The 15,848-nt window shown below is 38.5% G+C and overlaps 2 protein-coding genes across 18 annotated transcripts in view; one reads left to right on the forward strand and one right to left on the reverse strand.

The window, feature by feature from the left end:
* The first annotated feature begins 334 nt into the window (after positions 1-334).
* dync2li1 (dynein, cytoplasmic 2, light intermediate chain 1) lies at positions 335-13,678 on the forward strand. 4 transcript variants are annotated; one of them, XM_017690574.2, is made up of 14 exons: positions 335-487; positions 867-999; positions 1,417-1,451; positions 1,561-1,630; positions 1,731-1,819; positions 3,109-3,301; positions 3,386-3,454; positions 4,345-4,422; positions 4,535-4,614; positions 4,726-4,796; positions 5,063-5,160; positions 5,282-5,374; positions 6,482-6,592; positions 12,422-13,678. In XM_017690574.2, exons 1-13 carry the CDS (start codon positions 474-476, stop codon positions 6,542-6,544), a joined length of 1,086 nt encoding a protein of 361 aa, XP_017546063.1. In that variant the 5' UTR covers positions 335-473; the 3' UTR covers positions 6,545-6,592; positions 12,422-13,678. The 4 variants fall into 4 exon arrangements, with proteins under 4 accessions (XP_017546063.1, XP_017546064.1, XP_017546061.1 ...); XM_017690575.2 differs by having other exon boundaries at positions 6,482-6,546; XM_017690572.2 differs by lacking the exon at positions 12,422-13,678 and having other exon boundaries at positions 6,482-8,393.
* The window catches only part of cep170aa (centrosomal protein 170Aa), a 70,699-nt gene continuing 62,469 nt past the window's right edge, over positions 7,619-15,848 (reverse strand). For 6 of the 14 annotated variants that reach the window (XM_037538295.1, XM_017690562.2, XM_017690564.2 and 3 more), the window contains 6 exons: positions 13,812-13,992; positions 13,073-13,249; positions 12,394-12,482; positions 12,187-12,280; positions 12,019-12,070; positions 7,619-11,089 (listed from right to left, as the gene is read on the reverse strand). In XM_037538295.1, the coding sequence (XP_037394192.1) occupies positions 10,860-11,089; positions 12,019-12,070; positions 12,187-12,280; positions 12,394-12,482; positions 13,073-13,249; positions 13,812-13,992 (823 nt within the window). In that variant the 3' untranslated portion in view covers positions 7,619-10,859. The remainder of the gene's footprint in view (positions 11,090-12,018; positions 12,071-12,186; positions 12,281-12,393; positions 12,483-13,072; positions 13,250-13,811; positions 13,993-15,848) is intronic. The other 8 variants (XM_037538298.1, XM_017690570.2, XM_037538294.1 and 5 more) reach the window with 3 other exon arrangements.

Below are 15,848 nucleotides of genomic sequence, written 5' to 3' on the forward strand. Positions count from 1 at the left end.
TTATAACAGATCAGTGTTTTTCACTGACGTACCTTTCAGCATTTTCTAAAAAATACTGTGGCACAAAGTTCGTTCACAAGGATGTTTGACCTGGCATGCCATAAAGTTATATTTGGGTACTTCACTTTTCTTTTTACCTTTTCTTTTCACTTTCATTAGTGCAAGCCAATCATATATAATGCACGTCGTATCCTCTTACATCCTCTTACAGCAGCCAGTTAACACTTTTAATATAAAATCAATTTAACAAATGAAAGCAATGTTTCTTACTGACGTAGTTTAGCAAAGTAAAGAAAAACTCTATGTCCCATAATGCACCTGGTCCACACATCATCAGACCGCGCTGTAACCCATCGCAACAGTAACCAAAACACGGGCTAGCCAGCTAATTTAGCAACAGCTAGCTACCATTTGTTAATATGAGCTGAATTATATTATTAATTGACTAACTGTTAAATACTTCAGGGGACGTCATGCCTAAAATCAAGTAAGTAATACAGTCGTTTAGCCAGCGTCTGTTTAAATCGCTGTGTTAGGTTAACCTTGTTAGCATCTTCGCCAGCTTGTTGTTGGAATTTTCCTGTTCCCTCTTAAATGGCGCAGCCTCACGGGCCAGAATGTAACTGCTGCACTATTTAAGGTGGAACGGGATATTTTGAACAAGAAGCTGAATATGAACCCAACTTCAGCTTCATGTTAGATTTCTGGTTGTTCTAGCTAAAACTAGCTCCTTTGACCTCAGCTGTGCGTGTTCCGTTAATATATGGCGAACACAGATTATGACTAAAGAACGTCTCGGTTCTCAGACTCGTCGACTGAGTACAGCTTTTGCAGGCTCTGGTAGTCAGGGTTGTTTTGTTGTGCAGTACAGACACGCTGTGGGACTTGGCTGCAGTGGAGCTCCGGACTAGAGAGAGCAGATCTGCTGATGATGATGCTGAGGAAGATTCAGCCGCCCTGTGCGAGAGGACAGTGCTGTTTATGGGCAGTAAAGCTGGGGTAAACTGACACAAGCAGACAGGTCATGCATTTTATGTCTAAAAGTGTCCAGACACTTCTTCGAACACTTGGCATGAGTTGAAGTGGCTTTAGTGTTCCAGAACTTATCATCCAATATCAGTACCTGGCTTCAGTAATGCTCTTGTGGCTGAATGCAATCAAATCCTCACCACAGTGTTCCAACATCTAGTGTAAAGTCTTGCTAGAAGAATAGAGGCTGCTCCTGCAGAGGAAGCTTTCAGGGTGCAGGTGTCTGCAACCCTTTGGACACATAGTGCTCCAGTTATTCTCTGTATCTAACTTAAGATTTGTAAATGTGATCATTCATTCATTTTGCAAGGAATCCCATTTAATCCTTTTTTTAGACTGTTTGCATAAATACTGAGAGACTAAGCCACTGTCACATGTCATTTTTAGGGTAAAACAACAATATTGCTCAGGTGCCTTGACAGGTGTGTGAAAACCTTTAATTACTTTTAGTTCTGTCCATAAAATACATGGTCTTACATTTAAAACAAAGTTCTCTGTCTTTAATCTGATGTATTTCTTATCTGATTCAAGAGATGAAGCATCTAAACCAACTCTTGCTTTGGAGTACACGTTTGGTAGGCGAGCAAAAGGGCATAATACGGTATTAGAAAAAATACCTTCTCAACTTCATTTGAAAGTCCAGTGAGTTTTTGAGTTAATAGATTTAATTTGTGTGTGAATTTTTTTTTCCTTCTGCCCAGCCTAAAGACATAGCCCACCTGTGGGAACTGGGAGGGGGCACGTCCTTGTCAGATCTAGTCCAGATACCCATCACTCCTCTGAATGTCAGGTCAGTCTTTATCTACACACATTCAGATTGTGTTTGTTTCATTCACTTTGAGGACAAAAATGTCCTGACTTTTGTAGTAAAACCAGAGAAAAACAAGGTTAATTCTACATGTAGTTAACCCTGCTTTCCTTGCATTGATATATTGAAAATAGTTTAAAAAAGGCTAAACCTGATCTCTTACAAAGCTGAGGGAAGGTCTTTGAAGTTCATAGAGCAAGAGATATGACCAATAATGGGTAGTAGTGAATGCACAGTCGGAAGGCAGATTTCCATTTTTTTTTTTATTTGGATTTTTGTTCCAATTTTATGACACAAATAACATTAGATAAGAGCACTTGTGCTTTATTGATATGTTGCTGCTACACCCATACAAAAATGATGTAGTATACAGACATATTGTCGCTGTCCAGTGAAAACCATATATCTCCCATTTTTTTGCGATTTTTACTTTTCTGCATCATTTGAGCTCAGCAGTTGTCCTTTACATTGTGTGAACATTTCATCATGATTGGACTAATAGAAGTGCTCCAGAATTGCTTAGAATAGAAACTTTTTCCATTAACGTACATTGAAAGCAAAGAAAGTTTTTGCCCTTTCCAGTAAAATTACTATTTTGGAGATATTTGTTTTTCTTTGGACAGCGACAATATGCAAAAGTTTGATTCATGTTTTATAGATTTTCTAAGGGACAATAAGTAAACAAACTCAATAGGGAACAAACATTGCAAATGTTTTGTGTACAATTCCTATTTATATTTTTAATATAGGAAAAAATAAAGATGAAGTATAAAACTTTTGCACTGGCCATATTTTATGTTGTAGTTTATTTTTCCATTATGGTAAATTCAGAACGTTTACAGTAATTGTGCATTAAAATGTGTAGACGTATGTTCTCTGTAGAGGATGTGTGAACTTATTTTCACTTAGAAAATCTACAAAACACACTTCGACTAGGGGTATCCCAACTTTTGCATATTGCTGTAATTATACATCCTTCATCGTGCAAACTATTTTTTGTTTAAGGATTTAAAATGTCAGTTTGGTTCATTCAGAAGTGGTTAGTCTTATTTATGCCATGACTTTGGTTCATAGAAGGTACCAGAAATATCAGTTTCATGTGTTCATTTAGCCCACGTAGAAGCTAAGGGTTAAACATTAAGGCAAATAAAATCAGGAATCAGAATCGGCCATATAAAGTTCATGATTTGGTGCATCTCTAATAGGAAAAGCAAAAAGGCCTGTGGCGTTTAATGATGTTCATTTTGTAATTGTTACACCTCTCCATGCAGCTCTGTGTCTGTCGTGCTGGTTCTGGATTTGTCTAAGCCCAGTGCTCTGTGGGGCACCATGGAGAAACTCCTGCAGGCAGCCCTGAACCAGGTGGAAAAAGTGCATGCCTTACCGCAGAGACCGGGAGAGTCCAGAACCAGCAAACAGCAAAACCAAAGCAGAGTGCTGCGTGTTCTCCCCAAAGATCACCCGGTGAGAATCAGCATCCCCTGTTATTAACAATAAGTGCGTTCATTTGTTTCCCCACTCTAACATAAAGCTGCATGTGTTCAATAGGACAGAGAGCTCATCAGCCCCTTCCCTGTGCCTCTCCTTCTCATCGGTAGCAAGTTTGACATCTTTCAGGTAGGCACCTTGTTCATACCTTCACACCACCTTTCTCAAGACAACCTGTCATAAAATTATAGTAATTTCATACCACAAAGGCACTAAAACAAAGTGATGTTGCCTTGACAGATATGGGGTATCTTGGGGGCAGAAGGCCCCCAGGCTAAGTTGTCCCTCGCCTACTTATTTTCTCTCCTAAACAAATGACGGGGTCACATCAAAGTTTGAGTTTATTAAATTCTAAATTCTAATTCATTCTAAAATTTCATCTTAATTATGTCATTCTTTCAAATTTCCCTGAGGAATTTTAGGGTTAGTCAATCTAATTCTTGGGTGATTACAGTGAAAAAGTAAAGTTAATCGTAATAAATACCCCTTGGGGGAAAATGCCCACTTTAGCAATATAATTTAAGACATAGAGTTGGCTTTAGCATTAGATGCCTACTTTAGAAATCATTAGGTAGTTAGGTGACATTTATTGCTATTATAATTGTTTTATTGTATTATTTAATATTTAGTTAAATACATTTATATAGTATCATTATATAATCGATATAATCAGAACTACTGTTTAATTAAATAGGCAAAACTAACGTTTCATGCGGTTTTATATTACGCTCATGGAGTGAATCGTCATTCACATAAAAGCAGTGCTGTAAATCCTTTATTTTATTTGAATTTGACGGGGGCGGATTCTAGAGGTGTGTTCTTGCCCCAACAGTTGAAAGATTGTCTTTTTTGTGGTGTAAAAATTCAATTTGCTGCTGCTTCAGTTTATTTCTCATAGCTATGTGTGTTTATGCATCATCCTGTCCACGTAAAACAGATTGTTTTAAAAAGCCTAATTTTAGACCAGCTGCCAGCTAGCTGTTTGTACTTTTAAAGCCTGCTTATATGTCTCTGTGCAGGACTTCGAGTCAGAGAAAAGGAAGGTGATTTGTAAGACGTTGCGTTTCCTGGCACATTACTATGGTGCATCAATGATTGTAAGTGAGATTAAATTGCTTTTGTACTTTATGTTCAAATGCTGGTACTACCTCTTGGTAGCTTCTCACTGTCTTCTATTGTCTAAATTTCTTTCTGTGTGTGTTCTGCTAGTTCTCTAGCAGTAAATCAGAGACCATGATGTCTAAAGCAAGGAGCTTTGTGAGCCATCTAGCATTCGGAACAGAGAAAGGGTAAGAAACCTCATGAGCCAGGAGTGATTATTGCAGCTTCACAAGGTATTTTATGTTGTATGTTGAGTGTTGTAAAATCACATTTAATATTCATATTTTTCTGGTCTGTAGGAAGTCCATGTCTACAGACCCCAGCAAACCTCTCATAATTCCAGCTGGCATGGACTCACTCAGTCAGATAGGTGAGTGCTAAGAGCCATCTGCTGGCTGTTGAAGGCATTGCATGTCACTCAAAGTATTTGTACCAGGTTTTTACTCATAGTATTTTATTCGCTGTTACTTATTAGCAAAAGACACTTTTAAATTGCAGGTGGCGCATGGCAAAAGCATGAAAAGTGGGAAAGTGTAGGGCAGCCACATAAGCAGCGTTTTACCTCAGTGCTTCTCCTGCAATATGAAATCACCACACAGTATAATTTTTTAAGGAATGTTCTTTGCTTTGATTCAGGATCCCCTCCAACCATTGATGTTGATATTGGAACACTGCACGCTAGAAACCCGCTGGACCTGTGGAAGAAAGTTTTTGAAAGGGTTTTCCCTCCTGAGGTACATTTTGAAAAACAAGTGTACTCACAAACTCACATTTACAAAAATACATGGACACATATCTGGCACACAGACCATGCAGCTGTATGTAATTCAGTAGCTCTTTCCTGTCCTTCCTCAGAGAACTACAGAGCACAAAGAGCTGAAGGATCCAGCCAAAGACCCTCAGTACAGCGAGCCCCTTATAGACTGTATGAGGGCTCAGAAAGATGAGGTACCAGAAATGGGATTCCTTCTTACAGTTTTCATCATAATACCGTCATGACATTTTACAATTCCCAGACTTGAGATGAATGTTTTTCATGGTTTATATTTGGTTTTGCACATCATTTTATATTTTTCCTGAACGTACTTGACTTTTTTGTTGATTTTATGTGCCAAAACAGTTACAATTATCCATTATCCCTTAGATTTAGGCAGATTGTTTTTGATACTATGGCTTTGTAAGGGGTATAGGGAAATTATCTCTGTCCTTGTTCAAAAAGCAGGCTTGGCTGAAACACTCCAAGACTGTAAATGAATAGAGCTAAACTGTTCTAGGCTGTATAGGTGGATATATGTATACGTTTTGGTTTTCTTGACATCACAAAACTTGTAAAATAAGCTGTTTTTGCAGTGTGGTTTCTGTCTGGACTGCATGGGTGTATTTTTGAATCTTTAACATTTACATAAAACACCAAGCTCTTAAAAACGGATAATTCAGTTTTCCTTGATACGGGTAATTGAAATGACTTTTGCTTCAGGGACAAAACATAGTGTGTAGTCACAGATGGTGTTTTTGGGCTTAATCCAAACATCTCTTCATTTTCCCCAGACTTTTGGAAAGGAAGCATAAATGTAGTTTATTTCTACAAGTCAGCACTTTGAATTATCACCACACTTGGACCTTCGTGGCCATACGTGTAGCGTACTAAAGACTAATGACTGATGCTCCAGAGTGATAAAATGAGGATTCAGCAACCTCTGTAACTAACCTACAGTAACCTCTCAGAACATACCACCTCGCCTGATCCGCTTCACTCTGTATGTCTACAGCCTGTCTGTCCTTTGACTGCAGTGGGCAGCCAATAGGAGCACAGGGAACTGTAATATTTAATAGGTTAATGGAGGTTTGTGACTAGTGCAAATGCAGCAACATTCCATTAGCATACAAACTGTTCTGGGTTCGTATCAGCTTACTTTAACACTTCATGTAATGCAGTTCGTCGATTCAGAGCATTTTGTGAGAAAGAAAGACTGTGAGAGGGATTTATGTGTGTGAAGAGCACGGTGCACAGCAGCGTTTGGTATTAACATTTTCTTCTTTTCTTTGTCTCTGAAGGAGTTGGAACAATATAAGCGAGAGCAGGCAAAGTCGTGGAAAGGCTTAGCTCTGGAGACCTAGAGGTGAATCCACCATGAAAACAAACCTTCCAGAAACTCAAGACATAATGTATGTCACTCGTACACTCTACATCCAAAAGCATGTCCTGTTCATCCAACATTTTGTTGGAAACAAGAGAATAAATAGATGCAGCAGTAACAGCCTCTGCTCTTCAGGGAAGGCTTTACACTTGATGTTAGAACATATCTGTGAGGATTTGATTGCATTCAACCACAAGGGCATTAGTGAAGTCAGGTATTGGTGATGGATGATCAGGTCTAGATGCACTTGATGGAGCTCCACCAATCCAGAGAACACACTTCCACTGGTCCATAACCCTGGGAAGATTTATACGCCTCTGGCCGGCGCTTTGCAGAATGGTGACCTTTGCTATGGGGGCTCCTACGCAGCTGCTCCAGAGTGTCCCATTCTATAGGCAGTGCTTTACTGTGGAGACTGTACAAGCTGTGGGTTCGACTGAACACCTGTCAGCAATGGGTAACCTTAAAGTAGCTGAATTCACTAATTAGAAGGGGTGTCTGGATACTTTTGGACATAGTTTATTTGTATTGTAGTATTAACCCTATTCTCTCTCTTTCTAACACACATGCAGTGCATAGTATATCCATATGTTTTGAGCACATGTGTAAGTTTTATATTTTAAGAAGTATTTAAATAATTGTGCATGTGAATATATAGCTAGTATTTACACAACATATCAATGTAGAAATTACTGCATTCAGTTATTTAAGTTATTTTGAAATATTTGCTTGATTATAATATACAAAATAAATGGACATTTGTTTCTGCATTCCCACAGAGATTTTTTCTTTGAAGATCTAAAGTAACTATAATATACAAAGATAGAAAACATCACACCCTGATTCCCTGATACTGGGTGAAACTTACCGTAAACGTAACCATATGATGTTTTTTATTTTAAGCAGACTACTTAAAACTGTGCCATTGAAAAAGTTACTTCATATATTGTAGACTGGAGTTTCCCAGGTCCAGTGCTGCAATGGAATTTTGTGTTTTATAATTTTGTGTATCGTTCTGTAAAGTTGACGGCAGACAAAGCAGACAGAAATGAAATAAAGGTCCAGAAATATTTCCTCCTTTATTGAGAGTACGCAAAAAAATTCCAATAAAAAAGAAGACAAAAATGTGATGCAACAGTTCAATGCATTAAACAAAAATAAGCAAAAAAATAAATAAAAGTATTTATCAAAAATGACAAAATAAAAAAAATATGATACACAAACATCAGCAACCGAAAGAAGGACGAAAAAAACCCCAAACATAAAAACTGTACCAAACACGTTTGTTGTGTGAAACGTTCAGTGTTCAAACTAAACGATGGGGCTCTTTTAGTGTGTGGGCATCGCCCCACTGTAAATGCATCCTGTAATGAGAGAACAGTAGGATGTACTGTTATGGTTTTGGTATTATGTCCTTTTGTACCCTGCATGGGCTTTTACACATGTAACATTATTACCTACATCAGTCCAGGATGTGCAAAATGAAACATCAGCACGCTACATTATGATTTCCATTCCTAAAAGGCCCAAGAACTACATTTTCCATTACCGGGCACTTGGTGACAACATACATTTACCTAACATTTAAAAACAAAAACAAAAAAACTAAGTGTTTCGTCCTGTACCTATCTTCACTATCGGTTCGGTTCTAATTACAGATGCACTAGCTTGAACTCATACTCTCTCTACGACACACAGGTTCACAAAGAAAGGCCAGGTAAGTGGTTCGGCTACACCCCCCACCCTCCCCATTAACATAAGTACAGCCAAGCAGCAAGAGGAAAAGGGATCAAGATAATACAGTACACACACACTTTATGCTGGAACACCTTCTTCCACGAAAAAAGATGAACTTTTGAGTTTGAGTGCTGTGAAAATGTTAACAAAATGCCCAACAATTATTACGGGGTGTCTACTTACCCCTAAGCGCACATAAAGTCACAATTCTCTGATTACAGAGAAAATATTGAGTTAGTGAATTGAGACTTTTTGCTGTTAAAAAGCTTCATTTATATCTGACTGACTGCAACTTTCTCAAAGTGTAGGCAAGCAATAACATTAAAGCCTGCTCGTTATAAGGCTCAGGTAAATGTCAGCACAACCAGAGAAGATTTTAGTGAATGAGAGATGCTTAGTAACACAGCCACAGAACATTTCACTAATGCCTTGTCTAATACTGTATCTTCTTTCAATACCTTCTAATATGATAAAGCTAAATTATGATATGAGCTTTGTGTGATGCAGATTTCATTGTAAGAGGAGCTATTTTGACAGCCCTGTATTCAACAACTGTACCTATTCCTTAGTCCAAAAGGTTAAAAAATGTTCAGTGAATGAAGATTAAGTGGATCTTCATGGATCATTCTCTTTCTTGGCTATAAACAAATGGCTAAGATCACTGAGTTGATGTATGCTCATTTTAATAGCATACAATGCACTTTGTGTAATCAAGAAAATGGCATCTATAATCCTCAAGGAAGTGCATTAGATATAATTTAAACTTGCTCAACGTGCGCATAGTGTTGTACTTCCTTTGGTAAACTGGTTCACGCTTAACATCTATTGTCGAAATTGTACTTCTTGTTTGCTGTACTACTTACTGTACTAAAGTCAGAGACCATCCTTTGTTTATTAAATTTCCAGCCATTCAGTAGTTATTCGTTTTTTTAAAGATATTGAGGAGATTACATAAATAATAATAATTCACTTTATAAGAAAGGAGAAAGTCAATGGCAAATACGTGAGAATACAGGACTGTTCAAAAGGCGATTAAAAGATACAGCAAAAGTTGGACTCTTAACAGCCATGCAAGACCCACTAAAACCAACCATCAGATGAATAGGTTTATCTGATGAGAGATGGAGAAAATCCAGAGGCCAGACCTCATAATTACTGAAGTGTTTGGGATTACTTGGATTGTGAGAATAGAAAATGCAACCAACTTCTAAGACTGAACTTTGGAGATGTTGAAAAATATCCCAGCAGATTTAATGGAAATTTGAAAGTATTTTAAGTCTTCTAAAAAGAATGGAAAGAGCCAAGAAAGATTCATCTGATTTCAAAGTGACATATTTTTACAACCATGAGGCGCCTAGAAACCAATTACATACCACTTGAAAGAGGGGGTCACAGAGTTTCTGACTGTCACTGGAAGATGGCTCCCTTCAGTCTGCGAAGAAATGCACCCTCTGAGCACAAAGCGTTCTGCGTTCTCCACTTCAATAAGACTGAACCCGTCATAACTGTGCAGCGTGATTTTCGCCGATAGTGAACCTCCAACAGTTCAGAGCGTTCGCCGTTGGTTCCACAACACTGGATGATCTCCGAAAAGAGCCGTACACACAGTAACACCTGACATGCTCTATAGAACATAGGATGACATTGATGTTGTTTGTACAGCTGGAGCAGGTCCATATTAAACAAACTACATCATTATATCTACCTATAAACTTTATGCTGACTTCAACGATTTGCAGTTTACTGCATTGTTCTGTATTGATTTACAAGTGAAATAAATCATGTTAAAAGTGATAACTTTTTGAATCACCCTGTATATGTGTAATGCTTTTTTCACAGTACTGAAAATGAATAACTTGTACTTAAAGGGCGTTTTTTTACTAAAAATTCAATAAGCGAAGAGTGGTCTCTGACTTTTATACAGCGTTGTATACCTCTCCATTTTCCTGCTGATGTAATTGTCCATTAAATCTCCCGGAAAACCATTCACCTGTCTCATTGCAGAGTCTTGGTCTTAGTCTTTGGTCTTAAGGGCTATTAATCTGACAAGACCAACCTTACACAGACACCAGACTCAGTACATACAGTACGTTGAGAACGCTCCCTCTCATCAAACACAACATACAATTTCTAAAGCAGAAATCAATTTGATCATCAATATAAGATCTAGAATTAGTAGAAGGGTTTGCTTACAGGGCAGAGCAGACAGGCACTGGAGTTGCAATTGAAAGAGTTCACAACAAAGTCCACCTGTGGTATGCTTGGATGGGAGCATTCACACTTGCAGCACACACAGCTGGCTCTGACACCAATGATGATATGTAGGGGCAGCTCAGTGGCCTCTCACCTGTTGGCATTAGCAGCTGCGTCTGTTTAGCTGCGCTGCATGTCAAGGTCCAGATCCACAGGTGTGACCTTCACTGGTGCACTTGAGGGGGGAAAATGGACTTTTCCCACGTAGCAATCTTGGAGGGCACAGAGGGAGGAATACATAAAGTATGTACAAGCTAAGGTTCATTCTTTTATGGATAGTCATGTATTAGGAAGTTCATCTCAGTTTATTTGTTGGTAATGACACTGCCCCCTGCGCTGGGCTGGGTGTGGCTGAGGTCGAGCCCTAGGCTGGGTAGCTCTCGGCTGGGTGAGATGGTGGAGATGGGTTTTGAGGCTCCGTTGCCAGGCTGAGGCTCCCATGGGCTGCTCTTGGGTTTGGATGTGGTGGGGCTGGCCAAGCCCAGACTGGTGAGAGCATCTAGGGTTCCGTCAGGATCCACCATGATATTTATGACTGCAGGACAAATAGGAAAATATACGGAAAACCACTTATCCACTGAATCTCTACATGTTTACTGTGGCTACAGGTCTGCACACGCATGAAACTGAAGTCAGAACCTGACCCAGCAAGGCCAACTGTAACCATAAAATCTGAAACCTGAACCACAACTAACAAACACTAACAGAGGCAGATTATCATAGTTTTACAGTGCTTTACTCGGTTTCTAAATGCTGGGATGAATTGGTTAATACACAGTATTTATTATCAGTATATTTTAATCATAGTTATAGAAGTTCCTTGTAACACAAATGAACTATACAACTATTATTTAAATAAATCTAAGGAGACCTTTATCTAGACTTGTTGTCATATGGTGTGTGCTTTGGGGAGACAGCAGTAAGGTAATAAGTTCCATTTAAAAAAAAGACATATATTCATCACATTTATTATGGCACTGTTATCATTTTTCATGCAATGATTTTCATATTGATGCATTCCATTAAAGCAAGAATTGTGCTATCCCTAGTCAGGGCTATTCACAGTTCAACTCTCACTCAAAATCCTGAACTTTGTCCCTGCGCCAACAACTCCAGTGTGTATAGATGTTCATATGAGTAAACAATCATGTGAGCAGACAGGGCAAGGAGGGACACATGCCTTTGAACACTCAAACATGTCACTGTCAAAAAAACCCTCTTATTTTCTATTTTTATTATTCTACATCGCTTATGTGCAGCAGATACCCTTTGTGTGAACATTTTAAGCTAAAAAGACCAATAGAAATGTTCCAAAATTACTTTATATAATATAAAAAAATCTCTTTACATTAACTTACATTAAAAGTTAAGAGAATTTTGCCTTCCCCTGTCAACTTTCTCTTACAGGACACTGTTACACAGCTCTCTGAAAGCAGCACTGGTTACATCTCCAGAAAGCCTTACCTTGAAGCTGCTTTTCCACCCTTTTCAGCTCTGTCAGAATTGACGATATTTCCTAGATCACATAAAAAATACTATTAGTAAGACATACGTGATTAGACTGACTGTCTGATGTGTTTCAGATTAATAGTGTGCTTTGAGATTGAGGTGTTTATTAGATGTTAAACACACCTTGTTAGTGGTTTTGAGAAGTGGTATGTCAGTCTCTGAACTAAGTTTGCTCTCAATGTCATCCCAGTTCCTGTCCTTGTCTTTGAACAATATCCTTGAAGACAGAAGAAAATCATCAGACCCAAATATTATACTTCATTAAAATGATTCACTGTATTCTGTGTTTTGCAACCTGGAAAGGATGACTAGGAGTTCTTTATGATTCACCTGATTTTGCCTGCTGTTTTATCCACAGATTGGCGGATTTTGGAGGACAGCTGAGAGACTGATGTCAACAGCAAACTGTCTAACACCGCCTAAAACACAAACAGTGGAATTTTCAGAATTTTAAAAACAATGTTACCCAATGTGAACATACACAACTACACACAAACAACATTCTTTTTTTTTTGCTCAAAATGACATCAGACCTTACACACACTATGTGTGGGCACAGAATATGTAATGAAAAAAAAAGTAAAAATTAAAAACATTTATCACTTTTTTTTACTTAATTTTCTTTATATTTAATTTTATTTAAAAGTTTATACTACAGTAGTTTTAGTTAAAGAGTACTTTGCTTACTGACATGAACATTTTCAATTATTACATACATCAAAGAAAACAACAGAAATGGTCAGTTTTAAATGATATATTGTGGCTCTGGAGAGGGAGCTGCACAGTATATGCAGCATTTCGGGATTTCCTCACCTCTTATTTATCATTTTACTAGTTGATCATAAATAAAGTTGTCTTTTTTTGTATGTTTAACATATTGTCGTCATGCTAGGTTAGCCATGAAGGTACTGATATACTGTGGTAACTGACATATTGGACAAGCCCTACTACATACACATCTCAATTTCTATGTGCACATCTAGAACGCAGCTGGTGATTAGATTCGTACCGGCCTAACCTCGTCTCGATTCCATGTGCGTCTGCGCAGTGCAGCCTGGGGGTCCAAGCTATTGGGGGCCCGAGGTCGCAGTTCCACTCCTCGCCCGTTTATTTCAGGAGCCTTTGTCTGCACCACAGGGGGGATCTTCCGAAAATTCAGACTTTCATCAAAGACTCGATCCACCAGCTACAGGAAACAGTTAAAAAGCAATGACAAGCAGTGAAATGAAATGAGAGGATGAAGTGATGAAAATGAATGGTAGCCAGTGCCACTGCTAGTCCTTTGCAGATGCACAAATCAGCAAACTCACAAACAGCGCACAGCTGTATTGTAGCTACAATACAGATGAAAAATAAAGGCCCTGCAGTTAGCCATGTTTTTATATATTATCACTGGCAAAAGAAAAATATGCATTTTACATTTTTTACATCACATCACATTAATTTTTTTGCAACAGCTGTCCTTTATATTTTGTAAAATAAACTCAACCCACACAATAGTATGTTTGAAAGTTGCTGGTTAAAGTCTTCTGTTTGTTGTCTATTATCATTTGTAGAGATGTTTTAAGCTGTGTGCTGTATGAATGTATAATTAAATGTATTTATTACATGTGAATACTGTCCAGTGTTTTTGTGCCGCTATAGCACCCAAATTTCTCATTGGAATTATTAAATATTAAAGTACACCCAATTATCTATCTATACATTCCCTAAGTTTGGTATGAGATTTGTGGTAAAATGTATTGTACCTCCTCCCTGGTGTCGATAGCTGATCCAGGCGTTGTGGCTGCTGTGCTGACCGTGGTGCTTGGCGCCGTGCCGGAAGAACTGACTGAGTCGATCTCGCCGGCCACGTCATGGATCTCTCGTGCAAGGATGGCCAGGTCCTTGGCCAGGTCCTGGCTGATCCTGCGCACACAGGGAAATAACCTATTAACCATCAGACGGGTGTTTGGAAACTAGGGGAGTTCACATACATGCAAAACAGCAAAAAACATACAATAGGTGGGCCCTACAGCACTCTACATGCTCAGAAACATGCACATAGTGACAAACACAGTGACATGAATAATAAACAAAACATGATAGTTTCCTAGGTGAAAGTCAGTCAACACCTCCTCTACAGAGAACACATGCGAATACAACATTATTAACATATAATAGAAATATCGGCATACAATTTTTATTTATTTTGAGAAAAAAAGAACATGTAATATAAATTTTTTTCCAAAAACATGCATGCTAAATTTACCAGTACCCCTATCACTTCTGAGTCTTCTCTTTTAATGTTACACATTGCTGTTGTGGTATGAAAATCTTGTATCTCCAAAAAAGGAAAAACATGCTTCACTTTTAATGTAAGTCAATGGAACCAGACATTATCCAAGTCATTTTGGGCTGTTTCTTTTGGTTCATTCATCATGAAATTTGCACATAATGTAAAAAGCAACAGGCAATTTCAAATAATGACAAAAACTGAAAAGTGACAAAAATGGAGATACGAGGTTTTCTTCTGTCAGCGGTGATATGTTCTCGATAGGGATGTGAGGTCATTCCTCCATAAAGAATCTGCTGAGACACAGTGTCTTTGTCCTCACTTGTGAGTTTTCAATCAATCACATGACTGGTCAATCAACATCAATAACATTCTCCAGCTCTGACTGTATACTACTTCACTGTATTACTTTACTACACTGAAAGTTTCAATTTCTCTCATTTTGTTCAGTGAAGGAATAAAACTGATGGACAACAGATTTACTCACAGTCTTTCTTGCACAATTTTACCACAGGTGCCAGTAATTCTGGTGCCACCCTATATTACATTCCCAAACTATGCATTAGTGAAGCACATCCTCTTATTCTGAGGCCAAAATCAATAATTCCCACTCCACTCCGCTCTGCTCTCAAAGCACATTCGACAAACTTCAGATCAGATTAACTATAATAACTGAAAGAGGTCCTTCGATTTGTACAAAACCAGTACATTTTGTCTGCTAGACAATACTGATGCTGCTCTGAGGATGAAGGTGAGTAAACACTCACTTGTACATTCTCCTAAAAATCTCACTTAGAGGGCTTAAATATAGATGTGTGCTTGGTCTCTGTTGAAGTGAGAGTGAAGCTCTGCTGTCTGCTGAGTTTAAATGTGATTACTAGGTCAAGTGGAAGAGCAGTGCAAAGATGGAGAGAGAAGGAACAGCGAGACAGCTGCAGGTATAAAACATGCCAAAAAGACAGAAGGGGGGGGGGCGTAAAATAAACTGAAAAAAGTGCTGTTGGGTCATTCTCCACAGCAGGGGAGCAGGTCATTGTCTCTCTGTGTTACCGCAGCTGAGCTGCAACCTCAAACCGACAACAACCTCAAACAAGGATCATTACACTCCATCCACACTCAACAGAGGACACACAGTAGACTGGACACAGAAATCTGTGACTAGACTACAGTACTGCCAAGTATCTTATTTAATTTATTTGATTTATAGTACTATTTAGTTTTACAAAGGTTCGATTAAAAGAGATCCATTCTTATAATATGCATTTATTTCTTTTTCTCCTCAGTTTTTCCTCCAATTTCGTTGTATCCAATCCCCATTAGCTAGCTAGGTCTCCATCTATCAGAAAATGCCACCAAGCTGGGAGGACGAAGCCTAGCATTTTCTTCATATGAGACATGTGAAGCAACACAGCGTCTTTTTTCACAACCTACCAATTCTGCTGAGCGATGGTGAGAGGAGGGGGGCTATCCTATCTATCCAGAGAGAGAGCAATTACAATTGCATGCCAAG

This window comes from Pygocentrus nattereri, chromosome 5, assembly GCF_015220715.1.
Source record: "Pygocentrus nattereri isolate fPygNat1 chromosome 5, fPygNat1.pri, whole genome shotgun sequence".
In the NCBI taxonomy this organism is placed as follows: Eukaryota; Metazoa; Chordata; class Actinopteri; order Characiformes; family Serrasalmidae; genus Pygocentrus; species Pygocentrus nattereri.

Coding starts and splice junctions, on each gene's coding strand:
- dync2li1 (XM_017690574.2), top strand. Junction 1,000..1,416: donor TTATGGGCAGTAAAGCTGGG/GTAAACTGACAC, acceptor TGTCATTTTTAG/GGTAAAACAACAATATTGCT. Junction 3,455..4,344: donor GCAAGTTTGACATCTTTCAG/GTAGGCACCTTG, acceptor GTCTCTGTGCAG/GACTTCGAGTCAGAGAAAAG.